General features: G+C 48.4%; 9 protein-coding genes across 9 annotated transcripts; 4 read left to right on the top strand and 5 right to left on the bottom strand.

Moving 5' to 3' along the window:
- Positions 1–168: 168 nt before the first annotated feature.
- Positions 169–993, top strand: N7481_011713 (CTD kinase subunit gamma; the record flags this gene model as incomplete). Its single annotated transcript, XM_057270932.1, has 1 exon — positions 169–993. One exon carries the CDS (start codon positions 169–171, stop codon positions 991–993), a length of 825 nt encoding a protein of 274 aa, XP_057118106.1.
- A 1121-nt stretch (positions 994–2114) lies between these two features.
- On the bottom strand, positions 2115–2564 carry N7481_011712 (uncharacterized protein; the record flags this gene model as incomplete). The annotated part of the gene is made up of 2 exons (XM_057270931.1): positions 2115–2257; positions 2327–2564. The coding sequence occupies 2 exons, from the start codon at positions 2562–2564 to the stop codon at positions 2115–2117; spliced, it is 381 nt and encodes a 126-aa protein (XP_057118105.1).
- Positions 2565–3495: 931 nt separating this feature from the next.
- Positions 3496–4588, top strand: N7481_011711 (uncharacterized protein; the record flags this gene model as incomplete). The annotated part of the gene is made up of 2 exons (XM_057270930.1): positions 3496–4016; positions 4081–4588. The coding sequence occupies 2 exons, from the start codon at positions 3496–3498 to the stop codon at positions 4586–4588; spliced, it is 1029 nt and encodes a 342-aa protein (XP_057118104.1).
- A 450-nt stretch (positions 4589–5038) lies between these two features.
- On the top strand, positions 5039–6565 carry N7481_011710 (YagE family protein; the record flags this gene model as incomplete). The annotated part of the gene is made up of 1 exon (XM_057270929.1): positions 5039–6565. The coding sequence occupies one exon, from the start codon at positions 5039–5041 to the stop codon at positions 6563–6565; it is 1527 nt and encodes a 508-aa protein (XP_057118103.1).
- A 1164-nt stretch (positions 6566–7729) lies between these two features.
- N7481_011709 (uncharacterized protein) lies at positions 7730–8625 on the bottom strand (the record flags this gene model as incomplete). The annotated part of the gene is made up of 2 exons (XM_057270928.1): positions 7730–8074; positions 8239–8625. 2 exons carry the CDS (start codon positions 8623–8625, stop codon positions 7730–7732), a joined length of 732 nt encoding a protein of 243 aa, XP_057118102.1.
- Positions 8626–9055: 430 nt separating this feature from the next.
- On the bottom strand, positions 9056–10299 carry N7481_011708 (putative mitochondrial phosphate transporter Pic2; the record flags this gene model as incomplete). The annotated part of the gene is made up of 4 exons (XM_057270927.1): positions 9056–9107; positions 9172–9295; positions 9386–10036; positions 10203–10299. 4 exons carry the CDS (start codon positions 10297–10299, stop codon positions 9056–9058), a joined length of 924 nt encoding a protein of 307 aa, XP_057118101.1.
- A 599-nt stretch (positions 10300–10898) lies between these two features.
- On the bottom strand, positions 10899–12701 carry N7481_011707 (putative C6 transcription factor; the record flags this gene model as incomplete). Its single annotated transcript, XM_057270926.1, has 3 exons — positions 10899–11738; positions 11798–12532; positions 12642–12701. 3 exons carry the CDS (start codon positions 12699–12701, stop codon positions 10899–10901), a joined length of 1635 nt encoding a protein of 544 aa, XP_057118100.1.
- A 1419-nt stretch (positions 12702–14120) lies between these two features.
- On the bottom strand, positions 14121–15242 carry N7481_011706 (uncharacterized protein; the record flags this gene model as incomplete). Its single annotated transcript, XM_057270925.1, has 4 exons — positions 15099–15242; positions 14638–15028; positions 14524–14585; positions 14121–14470 (listed from the first exon to the last, which is right to left on the bottom strand). Coding segments are annotated over exons 1-4 (927 nt in total), but the record flags the coding sequence as incomplete, so codon positions are not given.
- A 1519-nt stretch (positions 15243–16761) lies between these two features.
- On the top strand, positions 16762–17425 carry N7481_011705 (peptidylprolyl isomerase; the record flags this gene model as incomplete). Its single annotated transcript, XM_057270924.1, has 4 exons — positions 16762–16804; positions 16858–17027; positions 17082–17188; positions 17248–17425. The coding sequence occupies 4 exons, from the start codon at positions 16762–16764 to the stop codon at positions 17423–17425; spliced, it is 498 nt and encodes a 165-aa protein (XP_057118098.1).
- Positions 17426–17938: the final 513 nt, after the last annotated feature.

The raw sequence follows: 17938 nt of genomic DNA, 5'->3' as shown, positions 1-17938 counted from the left end.
TCACGATTTCCCATCCTTCGATCTAATTTACCATCTCAGAGACCTCCTTCAGTCATATTCTGCCACGTAACACCGCCTGCGGCAACAGACAGCGCCGCCGACAGAATGCCGTGACAAGCCCGGAGCTCTTCCCCAGAAACGGACCTTCCCCAAAATTCACTGGCCAAGATGATGGTCGATCCATTTGAAGTGCGCATGCGCTTCACAACACAGCTTCAGCATCTAAGCGCATCTGTCACGTCTTCGCAAAAGGCAGCGCATTATGCACTTAAATACCGTGATCTGGACGAGGATCTTCATTCCTGTATCCTAGAGCAAATCGAGAGAGTAAGAACACCTCAGGTTTTCCGTTGCACTTATGAGATATTAATGATACCCACTTCGCAGAATAATATGAACAACCGCGCAAACATTATGTCTTTCATCGAACACTTTTGTGAAATGGCCACCAAAGAAGACCACCTTCCCTACGTCCGCATGATGCAGCGTGACATTCTCAGAGTTGTGGATGCAGTCGTCCCACCTGATGGAACAGGAGCTGCCAACGTCAAGCATGTCCGCCTTGTCCTCGATAGCATGCAAGGCAAGGGAATACTGTCCGCCGAAACCGTCACCGAAATCGATGCAGCCCTCAAAGACCGCGACACGCACCCCGCACACCTTGACCTCGAGGACGAGGAAGAAGAGGGACCAGACGATAGCGTGAGATCCAAGACCGGGACCCCACGCAACCCCAAGGCGTCCGGAATGCGCGTCGACAAACGGCAGATTGAACAGCGCATCGAAGAGGACCGTGAGCGAAACAAGCGACTGCGAGAGAGTATGTGGGCCGTGGAAGGAGACGATGAGAAGGAATGGCTGAAAATCCTAGAAGAAGTGAGTGATATCGGTTCGGATGATTACAGGAATGCCGCAGAGGAAGCTACAGAGCGCCAGATCTGTGCCGATCAATACAGGGCTGAAGTCTTGAAACGATTTGCAGAGGGGCATTGATCTCGTTCTGGTCATGATTTCTACGACATATGCCCTGTTTGATTTACATGCAAACTTCTTCCGTGGGCATTAGGACTGCAAATATGGGCAAGCATTGAGCTCAGGCGTTTGTGCTTTGTTGATGTTAAGATACCTTTTTTTGCATTTGAGGGGGAGTTTCCAATACAGTTTGCGTACACAAAAATGTGAACGTTCTATTAACATTCATAGCCTGTGATTCACTCACCAAGCTCATAAAACTCACAAAGAGAGTAATTTCTTTCTGGTAGTATACGTGTAGTATGGTTGCTTATGATAGGACTACATTCTGGAGGAACAAAAGATTTTGTGTACAGTATAAATATGGGGTCAAGACAGACCGGACCGACCGGAGAGAGAGAGAAAGCCCTTGACTGTAGACACCAAAAGATGAAGTACTGTAGTTTTCGAATTCAGTTTGACCTTGGGCTCTTTACACTTGATTACTGGAAACAAAAACCAGAGATACGCTAAGCCAGTTTAGGATTACCGCTTGGTTTTATTCTGTAGGACTGGTTTGGTAATGATTATACATAGTGCAAAGTCTCATTATAATAATACAGTAATGATATATCAAATCCCTCGAATCTTGGTAGATCTGGCGATCTGATAAGATCTCTACATATCTCCCTGCACGCCATCGTCGGTACTAAATGGAGGCTTTGAATACAATTTGACCTCTTTGTAAACCAATCTAGTCTTCTGGTCACACCCTTGTCCACCACTTGGGAGGTAGCATGCTAAGGGCTTCGAACGCTTTTTTCCAATGTGGATGTAAGGACTTCCTTAACTGAAGCTGGAAATGACCCCATCTGAGGCTAGAAATGCCTGCTCTTCCATGCGCAAATTCTGGCGGCCCGAATAATAGCGCCACCACGCTGCATCCGCCAGGTAATATCATTGGTAGCCTTCCCGAACCTCGTGCTCCGACAAAGCACAAGATTGATTTGTATCTTGCATTTGGGATTCATCAAAGGAATGGGAGGAAAATGGAGATAGAGGGCTCCCAAGGAAAAGGGTGAGACATAAGCTTAAAATACTTGGGAAATGAGTAAGTCAAGTCTTAAAGTATCCCTGCAAAAGGTAATAGAGTAATGTGGTGCTTACAATGTTATAAACATAAAGGACTCATTCGCCTTTTTTATGGCACATGAGACCCCTAGTGGGGAGCTCAGCTTGCAGTTATTAAGATTGTAATCCTGGGCTGCGAAGATGAACGTTGTTAACCACCTACATAGCTGGTAAGCTTTCATAAGCAAGTATATAGGACTGGAGTGACTCACAAGTATGAAAATGTATAGTCAACAGCAAAAACCACATAGTACGCCCATGTGAATCTTGCCATATTCCGAAACAGGAGGTAAGATAGTACGCAGGCGAAAAAGAATATAACAACGGATATGACCGACTGCAAAGTTCATTTCACTGTACGTGAGGGGGGAGTTGACCCGGTCAAACTCACAAGTATCTCCCAATATAATGCATGTTGATGACGTGGCCCCACTGAGATAAAGTAGGACGAAATCCCCATGACAATAGCTGCGCTTATCCATTATAAGACTCTCAATATAGCAAAGATAAGTCCAATTTGCTTTTCCGAGAGCAGTCTCATTGCGCGTGACGTTGAGGATGGTCAAGACTTTTGGCGAAGGGTATATCTTATGTTGAAAGGTACTTCTTGACGAAATAATGGATCGGATTCCCTCTTCCTCTTATAAGGATTAAGCTCGACCGCTCGTCATCGCTTACCGTGGGTAGAAATTGCCCCTTCGCTAACTGTCAGAGTATCATCGATTAGGTCAGCGATTAGCGGGATCGATTCACTATGAAATCATGCAACCAGCGGCAAGCAAGCAACCTCGCGAACCTTTCACAACCCTATGCTGAAGCCGTGCGATACGGGATATTTTACCGCGCTTACTTCTGGGCGTTAACTATAGAAGGGTAATTTAATCTAATTTATAAGGGGTGAAAGTATTCCCGATTCCGGATGCCGAAACCTAAGTAGTGAGTACTGGGGCCTCGGAACTATGGTAAACATTCGAATAGCCAGCATACATATGGACGAGGAAGATAGTGTGTGGGGTCGTAGGAGAGGCGCTGGTCTCCTTCATATTGGTGATACGTTGACTAGCCTCAAAGCAAATCTGACTTCTGCTCGTGCAGCACTTGATAGTTTCTACAGTATGGGGTAGCATTTTCATTGACTGAAGATCTTTCTACAATACAGTACTAGACTTTCACTCGGCTCCTACAATACCCTCTTTTCTATTGTTTGCTTATTATCTCTAGTTTCCTTTTTTTTTTTTTTTTTTTACTGCTAGTACGAGTAGTTGAGTAAATGAAGCGTATAGATTGGACCCACACCGCGCCAAGCCTCCGGGAAATCCTTCCACCGAGGGATTTTTTTTGGTGCCGCGCATCACTCGGCAGCTCTCTGCAGTGATTTAACACCCCTCGGATTGGCTTTCAATCTTGGCCTCTATGTTCTCTCAAATTGTCACCGCTGCTAAGGGTCTTTTCACGCGACCAGAGTCTGAAGAGACATCCCCAGATCCTGCTAGCAGCAACGCCCCGACTACTTCGAAAATGGTGACCGCCACTCGTCAACGGGTTGTCAAGCCCGAGCAATCTACAGAGGAACCCGTTACCAACAGCGTCGCCAGGGGCGGCAAGAGAAAAGTGCAGGGCACCAACACAGAAAAGCCCGACCAAAAGCAGACCAAGCGGAGGAAGCGAGATAGCCTCGAAGCTACCGAAGCGACCAACGATGAAGACAGCTCGAAGCCGATAGAATCCGTGCCGAAAGGCCATCGCCGCTTTGACAGTGAAGAGCCCGATATGCCAGAGGAGCCTCTACCTCAAGCGACCACGAACGGCTCCAACAACGATCAAGACGACAGTGACAGCGACAGCGACGATGATGCACCGGAGACGATCGACAACTCTGCTCAACTTATGAGGATTAAGGAACAGGCCAAGCGACAAGAAAAGATCAAGCAACAGTGAGTGTCTTGTTAGCCCTACGTCAAACTAATCCATGGGAAATCGTCTAACATTTTCCCGCAGAGAGGAGCAAGCGAAGAGAGAAAAGCGAAGGAAATTAGACGAGCGCCGAAAAGTCCAAGCCAAGTCTTCGAAGACCAAGGAGATCTCTCCCATCGATGACCTGCTGTCCGAGAGCACGGCTACCCTCCAAGGATCGACCACACAAGACGCACGGCGCGCCGCCCTCCCCGCTTTGCTTCCCGATGACATTTTGAATGCCGAACCCGCAGAGCGACCGCTTACACCACCTGCTGAGGACTCATTTGCAGTACCAAAAAAGTCTAGCAAGTTGAGGTTTTTGGAGAAAAGCGAGAGAGCCCCGAAGGACATGCAGGTGGGAGATGTTACGATCCGAGTGTTGGATGCACCATCTTCCTCAAAGTCCGGTTCTAAGCCCGTGCTGGCACCAAAAGCCTCCAAAGCTGGCCGCAATGTCAAGAACAACTGGATGAAGAGAGACCAGAGCTCTGGCAAGGTCAATGGGCTACGGAGGACAGCGGGTGGGCCATCGGGTTTCGTGCGCCGGTGAAAATAGCCGGAGTTTTCAAATTGTATAGATATCTAACGAACCATCTTGATACGGCCTGGTGATGGCCTCAGGCGCTTTGTGAATAATCTTTGCATCATGAGTGGTGCAATAGTGGACTATAGTCATTGGTATATTCTACAACTATCCTTTCGGGCTGTGTGACTTACTAAGTATGTACCTGCATTTTGTTTCAAAATAGCAATATGGTAATACCAGACCACCAGAGTAGTATACTAGTATTGTATGTATCCTGTAGTTCCAACGTCCAACGTGCATACTCGTACTACAACTACTCGTAGTTACAGAAGTAGACATTCAACGTCGGATCCACCGCGATGACTAAAGTGGAGCACGTGCGAAGCTCCGACCTTGGAATCAGCTCGACTTTTCGCAGCTTCCACTCTCCAATTCCCTCATTTCTTCCTCCCTGGCGGAGTTTGCCTGTTCACCATGGCATCCGCATCAGAAGATTCGCCATTACTGCCTCAACAGGATCCCCCCCTCGCCGCGGGCCACTCGCCCTCCGCGGTCGGTGACATTCAATCCGTTGACGACAATCAGCACCTACGGCGGTACCACCCACTCCGATCCGACCTTCCGACCTCTACAGACTGGTTCACCTCCAGTTCAGAATGTCAATGCGCAGGTGGACATCCTCGTGCTGGGGGCCAGCCGATGCTCTCCGCGTTGAATAGCAAACTTCGTCGTCGCAATAGTTATGGCGCCCCCCTCACTGCACCGAACACGCCTGCGGGCTCCAAGATTGGCCCGCAACGTACCACGAAGAAAGCGCAAAAACTCAAGCTGCTCCCTGATCCCGTTACCGCCGAAGAAGAAGATGGTGACTTTCCCCGCGATGTCTATTCGCAAATCACGCGCATCAAGGAACCCGCCGCACGGAGCCATGCTGCACGTCTAGGCAAAGCCGACCGTGATCGTATTCCCCGAGTCACTGCATACTGCACTGCCAACTCATACCGCCTGGAAGGTGTCATCAAGTTCTTGAAGTCCCGCGCTAAGTCTCGTGGAGCGAATCCCAAGTTGTTTGACGAGTGCGTTTATTCCCCATTCGACTATCAATTCGAAGAAAAGCAGAAGGGAGGCCGGCTCTTCCCTGTTGGAGGAAACAATGGACACCATGAACGGCGCACTAGTGAGCGCAGATATTCGGACAGTGCGGTGGAAGTAGAGGACAACACCAAGACACGACGAGAAGACTTGATCGACTTTCGCGATGAATCCGGCCGCCCAGTCGATGTCGATTCAGAACACGCAGTATCAGCACCGCAATCGGATGAAAACTTTGATATTGACACGACCATCCATACCCCCGAGATATTCCTTTTCGACTACGGCACCGTTGTGATATGGGGCATGAGCCCTGCGCATGAATCCCGCTTTTTATCAGATATTTCCAAATTTGCATCCTCGATCTTAAGTCCGGATGACACGCAGATTGAGAATTTCAACTTCTACTACGCTCGCGAATACCAGGCGCGCATATACAACGATTTCATCTCACTCCGGGACCCGCGCAACCATATGATTAAGTTGGCCATTTCGCATGCCCTGGCCCAATCGGTGAAAACCTCTCTCTTCGAGGATCTTGTATCTGAAACCATTTCCGACACGGCTCCGCTCCCAGCTCAGATCGCACAAACAGGTAGCGTCAACCTGACTCGTCGGCAAATCAACATGCAGATTGGCGAGCTTTTTATCCTTCGAATCAATATCCATTTGCAGGGATCCGTTCTCGATAGTCCGGAGCTTTTCTGGGCGGAACCTCAGCTCGAACCTGTCTATCAGGCTGTTCGAAGTTATCTGGAGATGGATCAGCGAGTCAGCTTGCTTACCGAGCGACTGGATGTCATTGCAGATCTTCTCGCCGTGCTTAAAGATCAATTGACACATCGCCATGGAGAATACCTAGAATGGATCGGTACGTACGAACTTAGCAAATATACCAAAGCCTACTAACTTCTATTCCAGTCATTGTTCTCATCGGCGCAGAGATTTTGGTCGCCGTTCTTAACATCGTTGTCGATCTCTACGCTGGAGTCGATTAAGGCCTCATCTGCGCAAGGATTACAGATCTTCCTCACTTAGAAAGCCGAAAAATGAATCCCAACCAGAGACATGGAGAGAGAACCGGATTCCTCCCATTTCGATTGACTGTCACGGCCAAGGCTCGAAGAAACCCATTTGCATGATCGCAAACATATGTGTACAACATAACATTACGCAATGCACCTTGCCGCCGTGATACAGCATCAGCTACGACAGTACTCTACTCCAGATATGCGCTGCCCCGAGATGGAATACCCTAGGTCCGCATTAATCTGATATCTATTTGCCATCAACACACGAACGACCACACACAGGAACTCGCAACGGCAATATCTACCTTCCTTTTCGGTCAAGCACACGACACAATCACCCAAATCCTGCCCTATCTTGACTTGACTGTACATGAACAAGATGCGAGCTCATCAATACATTAATCCCATCTACCTTTTGACTGTTATGCTGGTATGGAGTTTTGGTGGTTATCTGACTATCTGGCTTTACTTTCAAGGAGCGAGGTTATGGCGCAGCTTGCACATTCAAAGTTACAGGACCAAGGTTGTCTGTCAATACATACATTTCCAAATGAATACCAGTCCAGCTTTACTAGTATCTAGTACCACACCGATCTTCGAGTAGAACAAACATTATACCATACTAGTACTCAGGCTCCCTACATGGTCAGCAGGGCATATACGCAAAGAAAGGTTAGAATGTCGTATGAATGCGCTCCTTCATTTTTCACGCTAATCATAACTCCATCTATTAGAATAGAATACAATTGGCCCCGATAAACGGAGCAGTTAGATTTAGATACTCCACCCGAGTGAAGAAAAGACCTCAGGAACCGTAAAACCATCGCTGTAAGAAATCAAAGAACCCAGACCTAGCACAACAGATAATCGAAAAAAAATGTCAAGCAGAGGTTAGGTCCATATGGTGACAAGAAAACCCCAGAACCAGCCCAGAAAAGAAAAGAGAAAGAGAAAAGAAAAACATCGAATGATGGAAGGGAGAAAGGAAGAAAGAAAATAACCAAAGCAAGGCAGCAAGAGGAAGATACGGTGTACCTTCTTCTCAACCCTCAATCTTCGGCTCTTTCGCATCCATGTCCATAGGCGTGGTCCCAGATTCTGCTTGGTCTGCACTCTCAGCCGGCTGCTCACTCTGTCCTTCTTCATGGTTATCTTGGCTGTGCGTACTCGCCGCAGCGGGGGTATCGTCGCCCTCGGCACCACTGCCGGCCTGCACGCGGAAAGACGAGGTGAGATCCTGTTGACTGGGCGCAGGAGCTAGACGGGGCAGCGCAGCGGGGTCGGCGGATTCCGCGGCATTATCTTGGGGCTGGCCGTCATCTTCGCCCTGTTCGCCGGCGGCGTTGGACTTGCGGGAGCGTTTGATGCGCAAGGGACGGTCTTCAGGCTGTGAGGGAAGAGGATATTCTCGTTAGAATGAACGGTTCGGAAACAAATGGAAACAAATTGACGAGAGCATATATGGCACAGGGCAAGGAAACAAAAAACGAAAGACGAAAGCGAGGGGCAGATCGATAGAGAGAAAAGCTGAGGAAATTGGGAAAAACTCACAGTCGGGGGCTGCTCATCCGAGCTTCCCTCGGTCTCATCCTCTAGAGAAGGACCATTGCGACCCGACGCACCACCACTCAATCCATTCATAGAAGCAACATTCGACATCATAGCCACGGCGCGAGCCCGTAATTCCGGGTCGGCGGCGCTGGCCTGGGCTTCCTCGGTCATACCGGTGACTTTGGCAAGACGCTCAAGCAGCATGCAGGACTCGAGGCGCATTTTCTGAATATATTGCCAGCCGCGACGGTTGCGGGTACGCATGAGCTCGTTCTCGGCCTCGACCTCCGCAAGGCGTTTCTTAAGGGCGATACATTTGCGCTTGTAGGCTATTTCCACGCTGGGCGGGTTCAAAGACTGTGCGGATGTCGGGGGGCGAGCTTCCATTGTGAGTTTGGAGCTGTGAATCTGGAGGAAAAATGGATGAAAGGGGTCGGGGATATCGCGTTGTTGGATGATCTGCGGGTGGTTGTGTTGGGGTTCGGGCTGAATTTCAGCTTGTTCAATGAAGGGAGAGAAGGGAAGGGAAGGAAGTTTGAGAGGTGGGTTTCGGTATATAAGGGGGGCGGATGGGGTCTGGAGGAACGAGGAGGAGAAGAAGACCGAGGAAAGGCGCGGGTCCTAACGTGGTGCAGGCGCAGCTGCAGCACCGGCGAGTCTCACGGGAGTCTCTTTTGGTTCTGCCGAGATAACCAGGGCGGTGAATAGCTAGTTCCCAGCTGTTACTCCATACTTGAGATTCCGTCATTTATTTATTGCATTTCCGAAATACTATATCAACCATTCACAAACCGGGATATGTTATGAAATGTTCTATCTAATGTCCACCGGTGGTCGGGAGACCCAAGAATACCTTAAATGAGTCATAACTGGATCATATGTGGTCAGTATAACTAGCTTGCAATTCCCACACGACAGACAGATTCAACTTACATTAGCCACTGGAAGCCTGTCAATGTTCCCAGCATCACGATACGGACGGGAAGGCCATTCCAGAGCCCCGAGAACCCGATATTGCCATAAATTCGTGACACGGCCGTCATGGCACCCTCGCCAGCTAATTAATGGGTGGTCAGCAAGCGCAACAAAGAAATGGGAAAGAAGGGAGGGCAGGGAAAGCAAAATAAAGAGAGAGAAAAAGACTCACCTTTTCGATCGGCATTCAACTTGCTAACCATAACATCGGCCGGATGACTGACCACAGCGCAGAAAATACCGGCGATGTAACCACCCATGAAACTCACCCCAGTCTGGGTCAACTGGTTATAGCTCTCCTTGGGCTTACCCATGGTCTTGTAGATCAACTTGACCGTTTCCTCAAAGGTGGCAAACTTGGTCATAGTGTAAGGGATCTGGCGCGCCCACAGTGGGTAAAGACCCTTGTAAAGACCACTGAATCCCTCCTTGGCAACAATGCGACTCCAGCCCTCGCGGAGATTATTCGCATAGGGCGGCAGGGTGGTCTGCATGCGAACCTTGATGGCTTCCATCGGACACAGCGCCATGTCGGCGAAGAATTCGGCGGACGCACTGGCGCCTAGGAAGACTAGGGTGCGATTGGTTTCTGGGAATAGCTGGTCGCCATATAGGTACTTGAAGTACTCATAAAGTCCATACTTGCCGGCGCCCTGGAACGAGTATCCTATGAAGGTGGGCGACCATCCGAAAAAGACACCGCGGAGGCCCTCCTTGGCGAAGATTGACCGCCATGCGGAGATGTTGGAGGTGTAGATCTTGGGATCGACCTGGCGACGGCACTTGACCAGGTCGAGTGGAGTGACTGAGGTGTGAGTCGGTCCTGTAGGGAGTTAGAGCATGTCAATTTCAATTTCAAAGAAAATAAAATAAAACATTTCCTTTCGAGAAGAGGTAAAGGAAAGGAAAGGTTCGCATACCACAAGCTGCGATGAAAGAAGAGATTAGCTGATGCACGATCTGGGGGAGGGGCTACTGTCGTAGCTTACCGATGATACCGCCGAACATGCAGCTATAGAAATACTTGGCAGAGTTTGGCTCGATCTTCCCAAAGGGAAGCTTGCGCTCGGATTGGACTGTGGCCATGATGAAGAGTAGAGAGGTTGTGAAGATGAACAAACAGAAGAAAAAGCTGACGGCAGAAAGAAAGCAAGAATCGAAGGGCCATGGCGTCACTGTCATGCATCCCGATTTCAGGGCGGTGCCGTTCAGACCGACGCGAACGGCTAGCCCGGCACACTTCAGGGGCCTATAGGATCCCATGGTGCCCAGATGCCTTATCGGCCCTAAATCGGTGCATACTATGCATACTGTACATAATTTGTGATCGCGGATCGCATAATTGGCAGTCCAGTCCAGCCCTATAGGCGATAGTGCTAGGAATGGAGTGATACTTTCCGTCTATCAACAATAGTGATGACGTCATGACAGCTACAGCTCACAAGAAGCAGGAGAACCCAACCAACGAGTTAATTACGTGCCAGTTTAGTGTACGACAATTATTGAGGACTGGGAGTCAGTAGTTACAGCTTGAGAGTTATATTTGTACAATTCATGCAATCCCGGAAGCTCCAGGTCCTATCTGTAATCGCTAGTAATCGCTCCCACGCGCCCGCTAATCTCTATGCATCAGATGAATTTGATAGTTGATACCCCATCCATTGAGTATTATGTCCCCAATCATCTCACTGAGAGCCGAGTCCAGATTCAGGTGCAGACTCAGGTGCAGACTCAGGTGCAGACTCAGGTGCAGACTCAGGTGCACCGCCGGAGCTGGGATCCCCTCGAATTCGCTCAGCCTCACGAGCAAGGGTCAACGCCAGCTTGATCCCGAGTTTAGATCCTACTCGTGATAACACAGCCCGAATTTGCGATACTTGTTCCGGCGTAGGCATACCGGAGGAGAGGATATACCACATCGGCCAGAGTAACCCATACCCTTGGCCAGCACGTATGGTCCAATTGCCATCTGTCGTCCGGATAGATCGGCCGAGGGTATCCACATCGCCCAAAGAGAAGGGAATACTCCGACAGACGTCTGTTGTCATTTCCTGAATGATTGCGAGTAGGTTGTCATCATTCAATGGGGACTGGGTCGATGCGGAGCCACCGCGCTTGCTCTTTTTCTTCATAATCGCGAGCAGGCTTCGGTTCAAATTAAGCAGAAGCTGTTGGAGCATAACCCGCGCAGCCCGATAGTAGTTCCAGACCACGGCATTGGAGAAGTGAAAGTAGGTCAACAGTGCATCACCCTGGGACGAGTATACAACCAGTGGCAGCCAGCGCTCGGTCAAATGTAATGTCCATTGCGAAAGCTCAAAATCACATTCACGCCCGAGGGAAATCCAAGATTCCACGGTCGCTTGATCCGGTGGTTTGGAAGACGATTGTATTGCCAGCATCAGTGTGCTGATTTTGGATGCAGCGAGCATGAGTCGCTCGATTGGGTCGTTGCTGTCCAGAAAAGACAACACCCAGTTAATATCGTATCTCGGTTTATCTCCCAGGGCGAGAATTTCAACAAACTGAGCAAAAAGAAATCAACACCATGCTTTTGGAGAATAGGGGCTGTGAAGAGACATACAGTATGCGTAAAGGCGAAGTTGAACATATCACGACCCATCTGGGATTCCAGTTGGCCCTCGCCCCGGACTTTCATCAAGAATTCGAACCCCGCTGTATGTGAGCTATACAGCCCATTTCGCTCGCCACTTATATCCTCGAAAAGCGAGAGGAGCACCACTGCCGCAAAGGTCTCGTCTTGAACCGCCGTAGAGGGCTCTGCCAAAGCATCTCGTAAGCTGCGCAGGGCCTTCCCATACCACTGACGAGCCTTCATGACAAATTGCGGCGCGTTTGAAATATTGCCAAAAGTCATCAGAGAGGTTGCATCCACTGCATGGCGAAGGCACGAGGACGATGCCTTCCAGTCGTTCAGCTCAACAGCGCGTGCATATAAATTGGGCACATATTCGAGATGGCTCATACCATCTTCGAATTCGGCAGAGATTGTATATTGGTCAAAGAAATAACATAATGCACGGTGTTCCCATGTGGAATCCGCGATTTGAATCGTCGTTAACGAATGCTCCCGAGTCCGGTTTCCGCGACGGATATCAATGATTCCAGAGTGGTCAGTGGGGGAACTCGACGTGGTAGTGTTTTGACTGTCGCTGTCACTTGACGATGAGCTCGCATCTTTCCTAACCAATCGTTCAGTCTTCCTGGTCTCATTGCGAAAGACCGCATCTGGTCGGTATCCCGGACAAGGCCGGCCATAAACACCACAGTTACGACATCCGGGGCGACCTTCATCACACTAAGGAATGTCAGCTAAAGGTTCCCTTGTCTCAATCGGTAGAGGCGTCAGGAATCAAGGTAAACAATCATTGGGAAAATGTAGCGTGACTCCATCCATTGTGCTTTACCTTTATCTTCCGTTTACGACACAGGTGACATCCAGTGCTTGGCTTACCGCCATACACCATTTTTCACACCCCCAGAACTCCGTCGGAACAAAAAAAAGGGCCCAGGACTCGGACAATCGGCGGGGGTTGAACAGGCTCCGCTCTTCGACTGGGACGAACTGGAGGGTTCCACAGACCACGGGGGAGGGGCCGCTTATCGTCGATGGTGCGCCCCCTAAGTCGGCTCGGCTATCTGATCCGAGCGAAGTGCATGCACATAGTACCTAGACCGGGATGTGCGAACGAACTCTTCGGATTTGGAAGGGTCAACACAAACAAAAACAACCTCACTGGCCTCGATACAGCAGAGAGGGAGGCACACGTTTTGGCAAGAGTCGCGTGCATACGTGGAAGGAGACGGATACAAAGAAGGTTAGTCATTAGTCAGCTCTACACTGGCCAGACAGGTGAAATTGCGATCTAGGGTGGAACAAGCTTGTGATCAGTTCTGATTTGGTTAGAAGAAAATGGGAATAAGGACAATTCTATTATAGTCAGCGTACATCGCGTGACTCATTCTACATTGATTGCGTTGCAATGGGTGGTTTTGCTTCTTCTGATCATCCTATCAATATGCGGGAAGAGTACATCAGTCCATCGGTTCCCAGAAAGGGGATCGTCAGCAAAGCCTTCGGGGAGAACAAACTAATCAAAATCAATCAATCAACAAAGTTGAAAACAGAGAAAATGGCGAAAAATGTGCATCTCGTATTGGGGTATCAGTTGAAACTGGGTAAGGTGGTGTTAACCCGCCAAGGTGGCTCACTTGGTTAGAGGCAAAGACGACGCGCATACACCTGCCGTGCACCCTGTAGTACCTCGTGTACAGATAGACAGGTCCTCGTTTGGGTTCGAAACCAGCCTCCTTCAGGTTTCCGGGTTGCCGAGGTTGCGCGGTTTCCCCCTCCAACGGTTCAAGCCAGGCTACGTTTGTTAAAGGGCGCCTTCGGGCCTGTAAGAGAGGAACCCTCCCCACGAGAGGCCTGAACGTGCCGGTACTTCGATTATGAGGCCTGGCTCAGAGCATAAGCTTTTTTTTCTTCTTTTCTTCGCTTTGTCAAAGAACTTTGTTCCTTTTTGATGCGGACGTTGTCTGCCTTTGTTCCTTCCCTCATCCACCAGTAGGTATCTACTGGTAGTTGCCGGTCCTCCGTCTCGTCCTCCTTCCTCTCTTTCCTCCCTGTGATGATTATTTTCATCGAATGCTACCTTACTATATATTGACCTCGTCGTATCTGAGCACCTCACATTTTAGAATATGCCTCGTGAATAACCAAGTGTCGCTTTTCCTGCCATTCTTTAAAATATCATACAGGAAACAATTCAACAATGTCACTGGCACTTTCTAGCGTTGGCCTCGCGGAATAAACCCCTCACTCATCTTCCAAAGGGCTAGCTTGGGCCCGAGGGGGAATTTTCAGTTCGGTCAACAGTCACATTTGTCGTCACTCGAATTTCGTCTGAGAGTTGCGAGCTGATATCTTCTTTCGAGTCATTCTGTGTTGTCCCAACCTCCGCTTTTGCCCGTTGAGTGGAAACAAGCTTGCTCTGTGCTATCTCCCCGTGTGATCGTCTCCAGGATCGAGAAGCCTCTCGTAGAGTCTCCCGCCGGCCAGATAAACTATAGTTTTCACGATATCCAGGATAGCTTCGGTTACTAGAAAGTCCTAGCAAGGATCGAAGATCGGGGAACTGGAAAGTTACCAGCGCTTTAAAAGAAGGCACACAGGAGATGACAACGCCCACTCCCAGCTCTGCAGATGACCAATTGAGGGTCTGAACGAGCGTCCCTATGATATTCTCTCAGCCATGTATTGACTCCCATATGACTGTTGCAACTTACAAGTATGGTCGGTTGAAAAGTTACTCAAATATGTCCCTCGAATAATACTGGCCACCGTCACCCTAGAAACTCCATGAGCCAAGGAATATTGTGATAAACAATGAAAGAACTCACAAGCCACCGAGTCCAAACATTACCATAAGTCCCACCTTTTTCCCAATCGACGTCTTGAGTCGTAAAAGTTTAGGAACGGGAAGGGTGATGAGAGCCACATCAGTCACCAATCGGACCGCAAACGAGACATAATAGAAAGTCAGTAGCTCTAGACAATGGCCCTCCTGAGCACCAGGGGCGTCCCAGGCCTTTGCAACCGGCCAGCATTGGAAGATAACAATGAAGAATCCAGCAATGGATTCTCCCACAATGACTGCTAAAACGCAGCAACAAAGTATCCTAAACAATTTGCCTGGGAATATCTTGAGATAGAAAAGGCAAAAGGAAGCCTTGATTGCACAGATGGCAACGACATATGCCAGTTCTGAGACGAAGTCCAGCTGGGCGATTACTGAGGTCAATTGCAGGATCGATTTAAGTGGCAGAAGCAATGCTCACTTTAAGAAACATCCCTATCTTACGCTCATCATGAATTGTGTCAATGTGATGCCCGTACCCGTATCGAGTCACTAAGAGATTGAGCATAAGTAAAAAACAACACACGGACCCCTGGTTCCTTTCTTGCAACTCACTAAGGACACACATGAGACACTCCACAAATGTCCCTACCTAGAATGAAGAGACCGTTGTCAGTACCATGAGAGTCAATCATCCGAATCTCGTACGTAGGAGGAATCCTTACCCATCCGATCACGCAGAAATAGTCATCCCATCCAATGCTCACATATCGCAGTCGCACATAGAGACGAACACATACAGCAAATGTGGAAGCGACAATGAGTAGTATGTTGCAAATTAGGATTGACGAGACCCGGGATTCATCTGTGTCGACTGGTGAAGTCCCCATACTACCATTGAAGGAACCCAGGCATTTGCTGTCGCTTCACCAAGGTTGACAGTTGAAAAGTCTTTTCCTTCGGGGCAAGAACCGATTGGAGTGAGTAGGTGGATACACGTGCCTGGGCGAGGTGCAAGGGGTTTGGAACTATGTATTCAATTCCTGCGTGATAAGAGGGTTGATACGAGTAATCTCAGGATTTGAAATAGCTTAAGCTTTTCCAAGGGTTGCTTCAATATTGGGGCTCGATAGCCACAATGTCTTCTTTCGAAGGAATAAAATGGGGAACCAGAAAATAAATGGCTACGATTTCATGGAATATTTCTGTGAGCTCCCCGGACTGGAATGTTTACTAGGGGCTGGGGAAATGGCGAGCGTTACATGCGGCTACGCCTTGCATACACTACTAGTAGTATAGTATTGGATAATGTCTAGCAACTCTTGGCGCTCCCCCATTCTAGTGTCAGTGGTCTCGACTGAATGCTGCCACTTATTTTCACCTTAAACGAGTAGATATGATCCATAAAAGGATTTAAAGTGTCAATGATGATGCCCACGAAAATCAACAAAAATGACTTCATAGGCTCAACTGAATTAATTATCCATCTTATCTGCCGGGTGGCATTACATCCATTACGCAAATCTGGTAGATCCACTACTTGCGGCAGCAATACCTGCCAGTCACATGACAGCCACTAAATATCGTTTTAAGGTGTAAAAAATATTAGGATATATCAGGATTTAGACTATAGCATTGAAGGATTTTTTTGAGACTCCGTATTCATCAAAATATCAAAAACTGGGGGGTTTGAAGGAGGTTGAACTCAAAAAAATTTAAGGTCGTCTTAACTCGGTTAGCTAGGTGCCCCGCAACACCTTCTTCGATAAATTCAAATTGGAAAGAACCAGGTAAATTACAATAAAATAAATAAAAGAAGAAGACTTATATAGATCTTATAGGGTGATTATTTTGGCTAGCTTTGTTTTCAGTGCTGCCACAACTTAAGCATTGGAGATACGCATAAGATAAACATTAGGTGACCAAGAAGTAGTGGATGTACCAGATTCGTGGAGTGGATGTACTGCCACCTTATTCTGTCCACCGAAATTAAAAAGAAATACCGCTAGGCCAAAAGAACGCCAAAAACATTAATCCGGTACTAGTCGCGTATTTTCCTTATTCCGAAACTATCGTATCCCACTCCCCGCACCTGCATATAAAACTCGATTGTGATAAACAGGTCGTTTATCAAACCATCAACCTCCAGCTTTATCATTCAACAACCATGTCTCGTCCTATTGTATTTTTCGACATCGCAGTCAACGGCAGTAAGAATCATTTCAGAACTATCCAGATGAATGCCTTTACTGATACACAGTAGCCCCTCAGGGCCGCATCGTTTTCGAGCTCTTCGCTGACGTCACACCCCGGACGGCTGAGAACTTCCGCGCCCTTTGCACCGGTGAGCGTGGATTTGGATATAAGGGAAGCAGCTTCCACCGCGTGATCCCCCAGTTTATGCTCCAGGGCGGTGATTTCACCCGTGGCGATGTAAGTTCAGTACATTAATATTGGATGACGATTGATCTTAATTCATATTTAAAGGGTACCGGTGGACGTTCCATCTACGGCGAGACATTCCCCGACGAGAACTTCCAGCTGAAGCACGAAATTCCTGGTCTTCTGTCTATGGCCAATGCCGGTCCTGGCACGTAAGTTGTCGCATGGTATCTCCTGATGTCCTTGCGGATGATGCTGATATGGCCACTAGTAACGGCTCTCAATTTTTCATCACCACCGTCGTTACTGATTGGCTCGATGGAGCCCACGTTGTCTTTGGACGTGTTATTGAGAACATGCAGTTGGTTAAGAGCATTGAATCTCTTGGATCTAACTCGGGTCAACCTCGCGCACCTGTCCAGATCATCGAGTGTGGTCAACTTCAGTGAGCGGATTATGTTGGTGTGAGGGGTTGGCATTGATTATGTATCCAATACTATAGTCGGTAGATATTCGCTCATGAAAAACTAAGGGGAGTGCTAAATTGAAGCCCCCCTAGGCTATACCAATTTCCAACTTGAAGGTGACCTTTTGCTTTTTAAAATTGAATATTGGACATATTTTCAACAAAACCTCATCAGCACTAGCGATGTGCCAGTCTCTCCCTTGCGCCATTTTAATGCCTTGACCGCTTTTTCTATGGCCTGCAGTATGTATGACACTAGAATTGGAGCTGACTGGAGCTGAGATGGCCCATGAATTAGATTCCAGCCTAGAATGGACAGTCCGCGTGGACACTTCGCACCGGGTAGCCCCTCTTGTATTACCTGCATCGAACATCGCTTCATATTTGTCTGAGCTGTATTATCAATAATCCCGTATGTGACCTGTTACATACCATACTGCGAGCATTTGCATAAATAGTGTAATCGAGGTGTGATATAGTAAGAAAGGGGAATCCG

The sequence above is a fragment of the Penicillium waksmanii genome (genome assembly GCF_028829765.1).
Source record: "Penicillium waksmanii strain IBT 27052 chromosome Unknown utg000009l:1.0-4314994.0:1.0-4318279.0, whole genome shotgun sequence".
NCBI classification, from domain to species: domain Eukaryota; kingdom Fungi; phylum Ascomycota; class Eurotiomycetes; order Eurotiales; family Aspergillaceae; genus Penicillium; species Penicillium waksmanii.
Note: the sequence above shows the minus strand (reverse complement) of the source record. Positions and strands in the feature narration are given on the sequence as shown.